The sequence below is a fragment of the Mugil cephalus genome, chromosome 14 (assembly GCF_022458985.1).
Source record: "Mugil cephalus isolate CIBA_MC_2020 chromosome 14, CIBA_Mcephalus_1.1, whole genome shotgun sequence".
Lineage (NCBI taxonomy): Eukaryota > Metazoa > Chordata > Actinopteri > Mugiliformes > Mugilidae > Mugil > Mugil cephalus.
In genome coordinates, this window is record NC_061783.1 from 15126203 (window position 1) to 15142429 (window position 16227).

The 16227-nt window shown below is 42.7% G+C and overlaps 1 protein-coding gene across 1 annotated transcript; it reads left to right on the forward strand.

Annotated features, from left to right (window-relative positions):
* On the forward strand, nt 1-15778 carry LOC125020578 (brevican core protein-like). The gene is made up of 14 exons (XM_047606010.1): nt 1-536; nt 6109-6182; nt 6276-6659; nt 6904-7078; nt 7290-7417; nt 7764-8057; nt 8135-8986; nt 9308-10933; nt 13828-13935; nt 14079-14237; nt 14328-14410; nt 14615-14759; nt 14844-15026; nt 15127-15778. The coding sequence occupies exons 1-14, from the start codon at nt 517-519 to the stop codon at nt 15246-15248; spliced, it is 4353 nt and encodes a 1450-aa protein (XP_047461966.1). The 5' UTR covers nt 1-516; the 3' UTR covers nt 15249-15778.
* The last annotated feature ends 449 nt before the right edge of the window (nt 15779-16227 follow it).

Consider the following 16227-nt stretch of genomic DNA (forward strand, 5'->3'; position numbering starts at 1 on the left):
GTGAGTGTGCTGCATTGTGTGGACCTGCAGCAGCATCATCAGCAGCTCGCTCTGCTGCTGCTGCTGATGCTGCTGACTCAACTAACTCAGCCGGATTCATCCAAATGACGCTGGATGGATTCGTCCCTACCCTGCTGTAAAAAAAAAAAAAAAACATGTAGGTCAGTGCAGCCTCCGCTTCAGAGCCTATAACGTCGGTTTCTTTAGATGTCATCCCTCCCAATCCCCCTTGACAGGCATGCGCCATCTCCATCCCGATTGTTGGGCGAAAAAGTGGGCAGTTCAGGATTTCATATCTGGCGTCACTTTCTCCCAACTCCCTCCTTTCTCTTTCCCCGAGCCTCCGAGTGTGAGGGTGCGACAGCAGCTTCCCCTCTACCTGTGCAGAGCATCCAGAGACAGGGCAGGACAGGACAGGACAGGACAGGACAGGACAGGACAGTCGCACTGCAGCAAGCTGAGAGGAGCTGACGGAAAATACTCGTTAAGAAGTCTGTCCATCCTGCATCAGCTGAAATGCTGCCGAGAAGAACCCGGTAGGCTTGAGTTTGGGCGTCGGGATGATGCGCAGTTGGTCTGCTCGCTCAGAAGTTCTTTTGAATTCATTATGTCGCGTCCAGTTTCGGCATCGCTTAAGAAAATCCGCTTGTTTCCCCACTTTAGTGTTTCTTTTAAACAGTTGCTGCTCTCTTTAAACGATGATGCTGGGAGCAGTAGTTATTCCAGCCCCTGCTAAAAATGTCCTTGCAGTCATTCTGTGCGACGGAGTAAAACGAACCAATTTTATTTTTTGTTGCATGTTGCATGTTTGCTGTGTTTCCTCATCTGCTCTAGATGATTTTGAAATTCCACGAAGGGATGCATGAATATTCCTATGTAAATTAAAGAGATTTCAGTATCTCGGCTGTTCAAAGTAGATCCAAACCACTGCAAAAGTTTTCTTTGCCCACTTTTCCTTCATGTCTGTGTGTGCGCTGCAGACGCAGACAGTTCCTTTTTGTCTTAAGTGAATATTCTGGCTCTTCATTGTCTGTGGTCTACCTCAGGTATTGGACAGGTAGACGGAGGGCAAACAGAATCATGAAGAGGACCTTTAACCCGCCTCTGTCCGGTGGTTGCGTATCTTTTATTATTATTATTATTTTGTTTTTAATCAGTGGAGCAAGAGAAAGTGAAACTGCTGGTTTGGCTGCTCTGTAATTAGATGGAAGAAAGTGTGAGGCGATCAGGTGTGATGTGAAGCAGGAGCAGCAGGAGGTGTGGCTGAAGATGTAGAAAGAATCTGTTTTCTTGATGATAAGTTTCAGGCAGATGTGTCGATACTGTAAACACGTACCAAGTATTCACCAAAGAATAATCAAGAGCACAACAGAAATTCAGCCTGATTGTAACAAATATTGTTGTCCGTCTCCAAAGACAGATTACTATTTTATTTTACCCACAAATGTTATTGTGAGTTTAATTTTTCCTTCATAGAAAATGCTTGATGATTGCTCTCTTGCAAAAACACACAAGAAATTTAAGATGATTGAGCTCATGAAGTAAAAAACCACATGAAAATGAGCTGGTATCATGTGGTTTACTTCTTAACTCCAGTCTGTGAGAGTTTCACTGTCTCTGTGGTTCAAGTTTATGGCAATGTCTCAATTCATACAAGAGCTGTAAAGCTGTAAAACACACAAGTCTGTTCATCACAGCTTTAATCTTGGTTTAATTGTCATCACCACAGAGTTACCTGACTGCCAGGTGTGTTTGCTCTGAACGGAGAAAGCCCTCGTAAGCAGAGCCCACCTCCCGTCTCATGATCTAATCTGGACGTTCAGGAAACTTGCCTGTGTGTAACAGTTTGTGGTCAGTCCACGGATTTGTTGAGTCAGGTCTTGGATCAGGTGTTAATTTGAAACGTACCGTGACTCTTTCCCAGACGCGCTGGGCGGTGAATCAGCTGGTGGTTGACTTTTTAAAAGGGGGGCATGCTGTTTGGAGACAGAAGGTGGGTTTACTGGCATTTACTGAGCAGCTCTTTGGATGCGTGGACGCGTGAGGGTTGGGAGGCGTGGTGTGGATTGAGTGGCCTGACTTGGGTCCGACCCGCTCTGCTCTGTAAACTGGGCCGTGCGGACGCTCACAATGGTGAATCTCGACCTCGGCCGCCTCCTTGTGAGCTTTTAGGAGGGCGCTTATTGAGTGATTTGTTTCTGTTTTGCCTTTTTCTGGTGTTGGTTTATTCAGCATGTGTGGTCCGCAGAGATGGATTTGTTTTTGCAGACGAGGAACTTATCATTGTGAGAGCCAGTTATCCCCTCAAAATAAAAAGCTGGACTAAAAACATTCATTTAACTCACAGTTTGGCAGCCATTTTTCAAAATTATAGCAAAGACATGTAGGTATTCTTGCCTAAAGATGTTGGAAGTTGGAAAAAGCATCCAACTTACCTTAAAGTTACTGTGTAGTGTTTGTTTTAGGATGTAACTGCGAGGCAGAGGGCAAATACATATCTAAAACGTAAAAAACAACGGTAAAAGGAGAAGAACAAAGCTTCTTATGTGGTGGATTTCCACGTTGTAAAAACTCAGTGTGCATTCTGTTGTGTTTTATCAAGGGTATAAAACCAGTTAAAGCTCAGTGCTCCTCAGAGCTTACAGCACATCAGTCAAACCGACATGCTTGACCCAGCTAAACTGGGATCAGAGGTAATCTTCTGGCATGCTGGCGGAGACAGCCCATATTGACCTTGATGCAGAGCGCTGCAAAGGCCACCCGCGAGTCGTAGTGGTGACTTTTCATTGTCAGTGCATCCCTGTTTTTGTTTTCACGCCTTGATATGCATCACATATTACATTACAAATGAGCTGTAGGTGCCTTTTTTTCTAATTTAACCCTGATTCCTCCAGTTTTCTGCGTGCCAATTACTGACTTGTCAGAGTCCGCAGGGGGGGCGAGTGGATTAGGCCTTCACGTGGGTAATGCACTGGCTGCAGTTTTTGGACCTCTAAATGCAGTGGGTGGCATCGATTTTAGCTTGACTTCTCCTCATTGTTGCCTTCGTCAAAGAACGCGCCCGGCGGCGACCAACGCCGGGTTGACCGCGAGGCCAAAGACCACAGTGAAAAAAATGTGATCTAAAGACGGCACAAAATAGCAAGCCGCGACCAGAACTGTCTCCTCCTGCGACCGGTCTGAATGCGCCAACTGATATTTAAGCACACTGCCGTCACAGTTATACCATTTGAAATGGTGTGTCTTAATGTGGGCTGCTTTCTTAGAACGACTCTTGGTGCTTGAAAACTTCCCTTTCCACCCTTGAAAGGAGCGACAGAGAGAAGAGAGAAAAAGCGAGCAAGTGTGCCAGTGCCCCGTCCTTTAATTTTCCCTGAAGCCTTTTGTGAGGGAGTCGGCATGAAGTGAAAGCACAGTGTGCAGCTGTCCCCTTGGCCCACTGCTGGCTTTTTTGTGAGAGGTTTCCTTGTCGGGAATACTAATAGTGATACCAGCGCCGTGGAGCCGACCCAGCTGGCGAGAAAACAGACAACAGTTATTCGGCAATCAAAGGAGGCCATTTTATTTGACACGGGTTATTGAGCTGCGTGTGTGTTTGATATACAGATGCAGAAAGTGTACTCGGGAAAACCTCTGGCTCCATTCAAAGTTCTCTCATCCCGGTAATATTTATTCAGATTTGTCCAACTTCACATTACATAAGACATGTCCCTCTACACCTTGTTACACTGAACGCATTAACAGCGTCTCCTGTGTGCTTTGCTTTTGGGTTTCGTTGGGTTAGTGGACTTAGCAACAGTTCTGTTTTTTTTGTCTGGACTTTGTTTAAAGCAAAGCACAAATTTGTACCCTGCAACGACATGAGCATATCAGCTGCTCTCTCATTTTCTCTCTCTATAACTTTTTCCCACATATCCATACTGCACATTATCTGGTGTGTTCGCAGCGGGAAAGGGTTGCAAAATAAATAAAGTTAAACCGGTTGGTATGTGTGCAAAAAAAAAAAAGAAAAGAAAGAAAACTACTGCAACACACGCAAGAAATAGAGGAGCTTTGAAATGGAAATGTAGCAATAATCTGTATAATATCACATATACTTTATATTGTCTGTACTGAAGGAAGCTGAAAACTTAACATCTTCTTATGGCATCATATTTTGAGATGATGTCCTTTCCTGAAACTTTAGTAGAAACACTCTCTATAATCTCAGCTTGTTTAACAAAGTTTATTTTTGTACACAAACTACTGAATCATTATAATTAGGATCAGTTAACGTGTAGGTGACTCAATTTCCCAAATATGCTGCTGTTATATTGCTTCTCTTCGAAATAGGAAATGAGTTTTGAATTGGTCTCATCCGGCCTTAAATGTCTTAAATGTGTCAATCAGCTTTATGGTGCAACATTATTTATTTATGTAAGGTCCGTCACACAATGTGTCAGGTGTAGACCCCTCTAAGTATAAGGCTGATTGAATTACACACATCTGATATTCAAAACATCCAATATCTGTGACTATCTGACACCCTAGAAAGGTTTTTTATAAATCACCTGCTTTGCGAGGGATCGGTAAAAATGGTAAAACCGTGCCACATTTCCTAATAATAGAGGCACTTTTCACTCCATTACCCCTTAAAAGTCATTTGGAGCCGGAACGCTGCTTTGTAATGATGAATGAACATTTGCCGCTTCATCATGTCCTGCTCATGAGGGTTGCATGAGGTCACCGTGGACGTCTTGCCATGCCTGCTGGGTTAATAACAGGGCCGGGCTGGTGACGGAGTGCTGGCATGGTGCCGCTGCGCTGAGGCGCCGTGTCATTAGCTCCCGGAGGTGATGAATGGCTTGTGGTGAGGAGCCTGCGCTCCCAGCTTCCCTTCTGAAAACCGGAGAAGTCTGTCTCTTTTTTTGCTCTGTGATTGAGCTCTGAGATTCATTTTTTATGATCCAGTCGGACTCTCGCACAGAGATTCTGTTATGTCTACGAAAATGTTCTGGCAAAGCAAGCAGGTTACAGGGATTTTTTTTTTTCCTTTTTCAGTCAGTCCGTTTATTAGGCACACCTTGCCAAAAATAATGCTGCTTAATACCAGAAGCCCTGCAATAAATGTTCAGTTTTTGTTGAAACTGTTTCAGTGAATTGTTGGTCCAACTTTCCAGTCCTCCTGGAAGCTTTCTTTGGCAACATGCTGAGAGGTGTTTCTGATATTGCTTTAAGATTAGTTTATGTTGATTGAACAATAAAATGAAAGGAAATGAGTTCATTTTACACTTGATTTATGTTCGTGAAAGTAAATTTAATAGTATAAAAATCTGTATGTTTATCACACGTAAGTGTACTTTGTATTCTTTGGTGCAGACTAAAATATCCCCCAAAAAAATATTTGGCAAAGGTTCATGTTCAAAATTAGCATGTGTTAAAATGCTAACAGGCTAAGCTAAAGCTGTCTAATTACTGTGTTGGGGAGCTGCTAGCATTGTCGCACACGCTTGTGCTGTTTTAAAAATATCTGCAAATGCTCTGATGAAGGTCTTATGACCGAAACTTTAACATTAAAGTGATAACATTACATAAATTCAAGTGTGCAAATGTTTTCTTTATCAAAAATCTACAAACAAATGCATGAGATCTGATTCTCAACTGTCCTCAGCCTTTTTTTGGATAGAAACCGGCAAAGTAAAGTTTCAGTCTGCTTTAAAGATCAGATTTGGGTCAAGATTAATCCATGAACTGCATTTTATAGAAAAATATAAGTAAATAACCAAACTGCAAATGGATAAGAAGATTACGGTGAAACCCTGAGTCTGTGTCTTCACCCAGCTACATCACACATGCTCTGCTGATGGTACCACAGAGGTGTGACCTTAAATGTGCCAATACATCAATGTGTTGAGATCAATGGAGCTGAAAGTAGCTGAACCAACATAATACGTGCCTTCCAGTGTCAAAAATCATCTATTAGGGGTTAAATACGTGTGAAATTGAAAAGGGGGAATTGGAAATGTTTGCTCCTTCAGTTTACCTTAGGATTTATATTTATCTTTATCGGTTTCAAAATGTACTTTGTCTTCATTTATTTAATGCGTTTGCCTTTTTCCCTCTCTATAGACAAATACTTACACTCCTTTGTGCAGTGTGCCACCTCACTCTGACCTTTCCCACTCAAATCCCAACTGCAAGTGGTATGTCTACGTTTCACCTTCCTTCTTGCTCTTTATTTAAATATTAACATGAACATAAAAAATGGAGGTGAACTTCAATTATTTGTGCTGCAGATGAGGTGCAGCGGCTGCGGGTGAAAATCCCCCACTCAGGTGGGGTTTCCGCGACGCTGGGCAGCTCCATCTTCCTCCCCTGCTTTGTGTCTCTGTCCTCCACACCCCCGTCCACCCCCTCCTCTGCCTCCCCCACTGCGCCGAGGATTAAGTGGACGGTGGTGTCCGGCGGGGTGGAGACGCAGATCTTGGTGGTGCGGGGTTCCAGGGTGAAGGTCAACGAGGCGTACCGAGACCGCGCCGCGCTGCTCAACTACACCTCCTCCCCTGACGACCTGTCTCTGTGGTTGGGAGATTTGCGCTCCAATGACTCGGGTCACTATCGCTGTGAGGTGCAGCAGGGCCTGGAGGACGCCAGCGACCTCATACAGCTCAAAGTTAAAGGTAGCAACATGATTTTTGGTTTTAAACGCTAATATTAATTACTAATTACTTTGAAATTATATCAGTTCACTTTATTCTCTGAGTTTGAACTGGTGAATACTGAAAAAAGTAAACCTTCCTCAACATTAGAAGCTCAAATGTCCTGATTTCAATAAGATTTGACCCAAAATATTAAACAGGATGCTGCTGTCAGTAGACTATAGAGGTCTTAACGTGTTCTTAATTGTCTGCCTCGTGTTTTTAGGCGTTGTGTTCCACTACAGAGATGCTTTGGGCCGATATGCCTTTTCCTTTCATCAGGCCCAGAGGGCTTGCGAGGCCATCGGGGCTCAGATCGCCACCCCTGACCAGTTGCTGGCAGCTTATTATGATGGATACGAACAGTGTGACGCAGGCTGGCTGGCAGACCAGTCCGTCAGGTATTTCACCACCTCTGTGATATACTCATACTTACCTCTTTAAAAGCTGCTCCTGTTCACAGCTACGATTCGCTCTTATGCTGAGACTTTTTTTTTTTTTTTTCAAACTAAAATATTTTCTCGTTCTACTTTGTTCTCTTTCTACTCATTAATCCCAGTTGAAGTGGCTCCATTTTGTGTGGGAAAAGCTGACTTGTTTTCATCCCTGCAGGTATCCAATCCAAGTGCCCCGTGAAGGTTGCTACGGAGACATGAACGGGCAACCAGGAGTGAGAAACTACGGGACAATGAACGGAGATCAACTATTTGATGTTTATTGTTATGTAGAACAAATTGATGGTATGAGTCTATTTCTATCTATTTATATATATATATATATATACAGTATATATATATTCAGTTTAATTATGTGTTCTTTGGTGGACATGGTCCTCTTCACCCACTGCAATATTTTTTAAACAGAAACACTACTACCACCAAACAAATCTGCAAATGTATAAAGTCACATTTCTGACACTAACACATCAAACAAATTGGTAACAAAACTAACAAATGCTTTTTTATATACATAATATATATTTTTATGAGCTAAACTGGCTCCTCAGTAATCACGATAAAATTAGGTATTCAACCTTATTCTGTACGTGCATTAAAAGTTTAATAACGAAAATATTTTTGCTTGCAGGGGAGGTGTTCCACAGCACCGTCCCTCAGCTGTTGTCATTTGACGAAGCGCAGTCATACTGCAGAGCTGCGGGGGGAGAGCTCGCTACAACAGCACAGTTGTACTTGGCGTGGAGTGAAGGACTCGACCGGTGCAGTCCCGGCTGGTTGTCTGATGGCAGTGTGCGTTACCCCATCATAACCCCTAGAGAGCGCTGTGGAGGGCCTCAGGCAGGCGTCAAAACCGTCTACCGCTTCAGCAACCAGACTGGTTTCCCAGAGGCATCCAGCCTTCATGACGTTTATTGCTTCAGAGGTGAGTACACTCTATAACTGTGAGTGAAAAAAGCAAAATTGTCATTGTCTTATAATGACTTTTAATGCCCTCTACAGAAAACAGAAATATGTCCACTGACTCACCGATGGACTACATGGCCACAGAGTCTGAAGACATTGGACATGATATCGTTATCCTGATGGACAAAGATCAAGAACTTCAGCTGAACCAACAAGTAGAACAAGTGGAGCGTGAGGCACAAAGTGTACTTGAATCTTTGCCCTATTTTACTGGCCTTTTTACCGAGGAGACCCTGGTCGACACGCATCCAACGGTTATATCAGACACAACAGAGTCCCCCTTAAGCCCCACGTCTACTCTGGAGGTTCTCGAGCCCTTTGACAATACTCCATCTCCCACAGAAATGAGCTACAACTCCCAGCCTCCCACAGCACTGACGGACAGTACCATTAGCAGCACAGAAACCTACAGTCCACCACAAAACACATCATTTCTTCAGAGTGTTAACAATGTGACTGATTCCCACCAGAACCTGAGCTTTACTTTCCAATCTGAGCTTGAACCAACCACATACGAGCCTCACACAGAGAACCAGACGGTGCCAGACTCAAACCTTGACGAGGACTCTCAGCCATCTGAGACTCCAAAACCGCCCAAAGAGCCTGAACTGAATTTTGACAGATCGCAAGCCAGTTACAATGAGACAGACAGCAGCAACCGAACTCAAGAGGAGACTTTGTGGGAAGTGACACGTGATCCAGTGATTCAGACGACTCTGGAGGAGGCAGCAGCAGAAGATAAGTCGCAGATGTTGCTCACAACTCAGGCCTCAACGGAAGAAGAGGAAGGAACTCTTCTCACACAGCCAACGCAAAGTACCAGACCAACCATCGAGGTGCTGACCTCCATGTTTGCACAAATAGATGGGTCTGGAGATGTTTCTGAAGGTATGTCAATGACATTTTAGGACACATGTCACCAAGGAATGAGTGTCTTTTCATGTTTTCTCACTTCGTATTTTGTATAATCCATGCAAAAGCTATACTATTAAGAAAGTTTGAACAATTTCTTATTCTAAAGTATTAACTTCCTGGAGTTTTTGGAAAGTCCAAATTCGACAAATTTCTTATCTGTGTGCTAATCTCAGTTAGCTGCTAGCTATTGCAGTTTTACAGTAGTCTACTCTTGTCAAGTGTTGCACTATTCCTTTCACTATTTCTGTAGATGTACATATTTACAGCTCTGGAAATCTCTGTGCTCTTTTTCAGAGAGCAGCCTGGACATGGAGGCAGTTAGCTTCTTCTCCACGTCAGCTTCTTCCACTTCAGGTTTCACCACTCACCTGACTCCTTCTGCTTTGGCTAGCGGCGCTCCACATCCAACCCTCCCGTCTGGGTCTCGTCATTTTGACAAACTGGGCATGGAAACCGTCTCCACTTCACCGCAGCTGTGGGAGACTACCGTTTCTAGACAGGAGGGAAGCACAAGCTTAGAAATTGAAGACACACTCGTCACGGAAAGTGAAGAAAAAGAGCTGCGCTCAACAAAGTCTGATCAGCTGATTTCCGGAGTAAGTTCAGCTACCACTGAGTCTCCAGAATACTCGAACACCTCTCACTTACCTAACGCTTCCTCCACCACCACCACCACAGAGTATCACACGTCAAATTACAGAGTGTATTTGGATACTGTGACCAGTTCTCATGAAGAGGGAAGTGGACAAGAACCTACCACTTTTAAAGAAGATGCTGAAGTTTCTCCAACTCTTGAAGACGAATTTAAGTTTCCCCCAACTCTCGAAGAGGAAGGCAACGGCTCCTTTTCACTGGAAAACGGAGTAGAATTAGCCCCAACCCTCATCCTCCCAGAAGAAGCAAACGTTTCTTCAACCTTTGAAAAGGAGGCTCGTATTCCCCCAATCCTTGTCCATGAGAAAGAAGCAAACATTTCCTCAAAACTGGAAGAGGAAGCGGATGTTCCCCCAACTCTTGTCTACACAGACACAATGGACGTTACGTCTACCTATGATGGAGAAGCCAGCATTTCCACCATGTTTGATGAGGAAGCCAACACCACCTCAAAGCTTGAGGATGACGTTAACGCTCCCCCAACTCTTGTCGATGCGGAAGATGCCAACGTTTCTCTGACACATTTCTACGAAAAAGAAGCAAACATTTCCTCTAAATTTGAAGATGAAGTCAAGGTTTCCCCAACTTTTGTCGATGCGGAGGACACCGATGTTGAACTGACCCTTTCCTATGACCAAGAAGCCAACATTTCCAAAACTTTCGAGGAGGAAACCAACATTTCCTCTAAGCTTGAGGATGACATTAATGTTCCCCCAACTCTTGTCGATGCAGAGGACACTGATGTTGAAATGACCGTTTCCTACGACACAGGAGATGACATTTCCCAAACTACTGAGGAAGACGCTAGCATTTCCTCAAAGCTTGAAGAGGAAGCTTCTGTCTCCTCAACCCCTGAGGAATTTACCATCATTCCTCTCAATTCTCAAACATCTACGTGGGCTCTGCTGACCACCACAACCGGACCCCAAGAGTCTCTAAACGAACTTGAGTACAGCCAAGAAACCTCCTCCACAGCAGCTACAGACTCCTCCCTGACTACGACGTCCACTGCTGCTGACGTAAAGACGACCACCACGCCCATCACCACCACCACCACCACCACACACTGGTCCAGACGCACCTGGAGCCCCACCACCACCACGCCCAGGGTTTTCCACAAGACGGCCGAGCCACAGAAGGTGACACATGTCATACCGCCAGTGGGCCGCGGTCTGGCGGATGTTGAGATTAGCCTCACACAGCCGCCCACCTTGCTTATCTTGCCCAATGAGAGGGCAGCTGTAGGCGGTGCAGGGAAATCTTCAGGTAATGTTAAATCCACTCTCATCAGCCTAACCGTCCTCTTCCTACTCGACGCAGTGATGCACTAAAATCCCTGGTCTGTCTTCTGCCCAACTTGCCTTTGCTCCATTTTTCTGTAAAACACCCCTCCTGCTTTTCAAACAACTTCCCCCTCCCCCCCCGTTTGTTTCACTCGTTGTCTCCGCAAGCCCACTCACCCTTCTGACTCCTCCCGCTTCACCTTCAAACACTCCTCGCTGCTCTCCCCGTGGCTCCCCACTCCCTCCCTCCGAGATACTCACACCGGGACAGCTCCCGTTCGACACTTGTCAACAATCCAGTCTTGTTGTGCATGATGTTTTCCTCCTCACACAAAGATTGACTTCTGTGAAGTACTGTAATATCCTGGTATGTCTGAATGAGTGTTTTAGTAGTGCGTTGTACATTAGATATTATTTGCAAGTAATCCACCTCTGCACCAATCCAGTGCAGGTTCTCCTTCTTCGGTTCTGCTAACTGTCAAATCTCACCTGGAAGCCACTTAAAAAGGGACTTTATCTTTCTCCGATATGTAACAGCAATTACGTTGAATGTAACAGCACTGACCAATGCGACTGCAGTGATGCTTTAGTATATATTTAAGTATTTAACTGTTCTTGATTTTTAACTTTAATTTCTATATATTTTTCAGTCTAGTACCAGAAGCACAGATTATTGTCACGCTTTACAAGCACAAAATATGTTCAGTGTTGATTTGTTGTGAGCGTTCGCATTAAGCAAACGTGTTTGAGAAGGACCATAGGTCATTAATGTTTCATACTAAAGCCACAGTCTGTTGTTTACTCATTAATGTTCACGATTTGTATTGTATTTTTAGGTCTCATAACGATAAAGGCAACTAATCTCTGTTTCTTGTCTCACCACTATAAATGTGTTATTTTTTTCCCCCCTCTTCCTTTCTCTATGTTTTTGGTTGTCATACTTACTGATGCATTGTATGGAAGCTCATTTCTGAAAAAAAAAAATGTAAAGGCTGAAAATTCTCATGTATAATTTAGACTTTATATTGCATTGTGTTAATGTGTCATTTTTAATTCTATTTTTCAAACTTGTGTCATTGATTTGCAGAAATCGGCTTCCATAGAATCAGCATTATTGTGTTAATCTGCTGACAAAACAATACACGCAGCAATTGAACATTTAATGAATCTCGGGGTTGTTAATTTTATTTAATGGTTGCATGTTCTCATATTGAAATTTATTAACAAGCTATTATTAATCCAAGAGTGCTTATTTGCAATTCACCCCTACACTGTTGTAATTCGTGATGATGGAAAAAATGAGAAAAAAAACTTCTGCATTTTCTGATTCGTGCAATACACGTTTCCACGTTGCACTTTAGAAGACATTCTTCAAGCATCCAAAATGTTTACCTCAAAAATGAGTATTGCAGAAATCCGCGTGTGCAGAACCTGTCCTGTTTTTTTGTCCACATTTAATGTCAGCTTGACTCAGGGTGCAGGATTCAAGACAATTTATTGTGCTGTTTGAGTAAAGGAAAGGTACAAATGAAAACTTCTCACAGACGAGGATAAAAACTGAGACTGGGCTCCCACAGATGCCAACCTGAGTCAGAAGGGTTCATTTTTTTTTAACGTTTTTCCACTTGTGTACCCTTCATAAAAACTGAATGATAGTGTTGCTTTGAGTGCATATGATCCTCATTAGACTGGTGTAAAGCCGTTATTACCCTTCATACATAAACACTGTGCCACAGTAATGACAGACAAAACATAGCTCTTGTTTACAGGGTGCCGAAGGAAGCAAATAAACCGAATCCACTTTTGCACACGTGCCTTTACTTTACCTCCACGTTACAAATTCAGAAAATGAAAATGAAACTTTAACTGCTGTTAGAAATTAAACAACTTAAGGTATGATCTGATGTGCTGGCACAACGTAAAAAAATTCAGCTAGCAAATCTTCATGCACATTTTTTTTTAGTACAATAATATATTTATCTAAGTCAGAATGAATTTTAAGTTGTGCTTAAATACAGCTATGTTGAGTTAAGGCAGAAATATGTGTTGAAAAGTTATGTATTATTGAGTTAAGACTGTTTTATTTTCAATTACACCAACATGTTAAATGAAGTTATCAACTCATTTCAATGTTTACACATAACAAACTTATTTTTTTCTTATGCAAAAAAGGGTCTTGATTTTGAGCTATACTCACTAACTCAATGAATCATTGTTTTGGCACTTTGCGAGAAGCCAAGAGATATTTTTTTTTGTACCATGAATCATCCGCTGAAGTAGGTCACTCTAGCACGAGAAGATGTTTAATGGAAAGTGACATTCACAATGAAAATGTCAAATCTGTCAAATGAGATGAGGTTTTTAGAGACAAACCAATACCAGTGTGAAATAAATCGATACGGGTTTGTTTTTAATTCACTGTAATGCCACGCCACATCTTTGCCAACACTTTTTTTGAGTGGAAGAGTCAGAAGCATTGGATCCATATACTGTTACTGCCATCTGCGTCTGGATTCCACATTATAAAAAGTTCATGATTATTAATGAAGAGTTTGTGTAGAAAAAGAAGAGTAACAGGACACAACTAAGACCTTTTATTGGTGCCCCGAAGAAGACAGAAGACGATGTGAGGAGCTTGACCTCTGCTGCCATCTGTTGGTTCACCTGGATCCTTTTTTAAATTTTTTTTTTTTTTTTTTATACAAGTGTCTGGAATATGCCGCCAATATATTAACAGATGTTTAAACTAATGTAAGCATTTAAATTACGGTGTGGTTCACACAGTTTCCTCAAATTTAAAATATCTTGTGATGCACTGATATATATATAAACATAAAGGAGCTCTTGACCTGAAGGGAACCCTCTGCTGTGTTTCAGATCCCTGTTTGGATGACCCCTGTCGTAACGGGGGCACCTGTACCGACCAAGGTGGGCAGGTTAAATGTCTCTGTCTGCCAACATACGGAGGAAACTTCTGTCAGATTGGTGAGATCTCCACTGTTGCATGTGCATGTTTCTTATGAGATGATGGCGCAACCTGATCCGAAATCAACAATTTATGCCACGTTATGAATCTTATAGGAGACTTAGAGGCTTTGTCCTGTTTCCTCCTCTGCGGGTGTTTTCAGATCTGGAGCGATGTGAGCCGGGCTGGGATAAGTTCCAGGGTTTCTGCTATCAACACTTCAGCCAGCGCCTGAGCTGGGAGGTCGCGGAGCAGCAGTGTCGCACGATGGGAGCCCATCTGGTGTCCATCATGACCCCCGAGGAGCAGAATTACATCAACAGTAAGATTGAACGTCACCAGGCACGCGCATAGGACACGAGACAAAGTTTAGCATAAATGCGGACTTGTTTATTTGTGTCCTCCCCATCAGACAACTACAAAGAGTATCAGTGGACCGGTTTGAATGATAAAACCGTTGAGGATGATTTCCACTGGTCTGATGGCAACCCACTGGTGAGGAATATTAGCACAGTTGGCCTCACTTCACAGTTATGTGAACATGTTTTCATAGTCTGATATTTACCAGAATTTACATATTTTTCAGTATAAAATATGTAGTTTTCTTATGATTTTTGTGTGATATTTCCTTTACTTTTACATTTACTTTATTTCCTTGCTGTCAAATACATAATCTTCATTTCCTATTTGTGTTCACAGCTATATGAGAACTGGTACAGGGGACAGCCAGACAGCTATTTCCTCTCTGGGGAAGACTGCGTGGTGATGGTGTGGCACGACAACGGGCGCTGGAGCGACGTACCCTGCAACTACCACCTCGCGTACACCTGCAAGAAAGGCACCTGTGGGTACCACTAAGGAGGCGGAGCTCAAGTTACTTAACCCTCTCGTGTGGGTAGATAAATAAATGTCTCGACTCTTCCGACAGCTTTCTGCGGACCACCGCCGAAGGTCCGAAACACGTCCATATTTGGAAAAGCTCGACAGAGGTATGAGACCCATGCAGTCATACGTTACCGCTGTGCAGAGGGTTTCCAGCAAAGGCTAAAGCCTCTGATCAGGTGTCTGCCTGAAGGCAGGTGGGAGAGGCCGCAGATCCTGTGCATCCCTGGTAAGATAAAACACGATCTTGACCCTGAAAAACTACACTGAATACTCATTAAACACTTCTTTAATTATCAGTTGAGCAACTGAACACGTTTTCTGTTCAGAGGCTGGAGGTCTGACATTGCCCCTTGGAGACACGTCACTGGCTGACAGCCACTACGCTGCAGCTGAAGATGAGTTTGAGGCCACTACAGAGACGCCGCAGTACTGGGACATCAAGTTTTAAAAGTCAAAAGTCATTCTTAAACTCTGTAACATGACACGTCAAGAATCGAGTGCTTTTTTTTTATATATAAAGATACAAACTGAAGCTTCCTATCAGCCAATGAGAACAAGAGCACAGACAGGAAGTAAAATATTCCTGTTTCTTATCCTTTAAAATGTTTCTAATGAATTTGATGATTTGAAACCGTTCTGTGGAATAGAAAAGAAACATTTAAACAATATGTTTTTGTGGTTTTTGTTACACCAAGAACCTTTTTTTTTAACAAAATGGTGCTAAAGTCTTCAAGACACTTTCCAAGTGTTTTGTTTTGTATTGCAACATGTTTCTATTTTGCAAAAGAAACCTACAGCTCCAAAGTAAGTCAGCCCTTGACCAATGGTACCCTACAGCACATAGTTAGTCTTCACACATTTTTCAAAGAGAAGAATCCTTTGATTTCCAGCAGACACCGTTTTGTTCGTCAGCTTTATGTTGTAATAAAGTTTTGCAGAACAGAGCAAAGAATAAATCGTTCTCTTGTTTTACCCTCAGCGCTGTGTGTGGGATTCATTTTAATGTGGATTTACCTTTTCTACCGTCTGTCCGTCGCCAGAAGCTGGTATATTAGTGCTTTGGTTCTGGTTTCTCTTGCAGCAGCTTATTTTTTCCTCGGTTGTGTGTCCATCATGTGGCAAGTTGTTTTTTTTTTTTTTTTGGCCTTTGCTGCCCATGCCTTTGTATGTGTAATTGCATATGCTTTTGAAAGGTTGTGCAATTGTGCATGAAGTTGAATAATTTTTGCACATGATGGTACACTATTACACATGAATAAATAAAATATTCTACATGAATTTCACACGAAAGTTGCTTTCAGCTATTTAATGGATTTAATTTCTTTCTGTCTTTCTGGTTGATTTATTTAATCACACAGCACAAAATATAACACACCAACAACCATCAAACTAATGAGCAGCAACCAAATCACAAATAAGATCAGGTG

What these genes read in the sequence shown, in the direction of transcription:
- LOC125020578 (XM_047606010.1), top strand. Translation starts at nt 517, where the DNA reads ATGCTGCCGAGAAGAACCCG. An exon ending in CGGTGCAGGGAAATCTTCAG is followed by an intron (nt 10,934 to 13,827) that starts GTAATGTTAAAT and finishes GCTGTGTTTCAG; the next exon opens with ATCCCTGTTTGGATGACCCC. An exon ending in GGTCTGATGGCAACCCACTG is followed by an intron (nt 14,411 to 14,614) that starts GTGAGGAATATT and finishes TTGTGTTCACAG; the next exon opens with CTATATGAGAACTGGTACAG.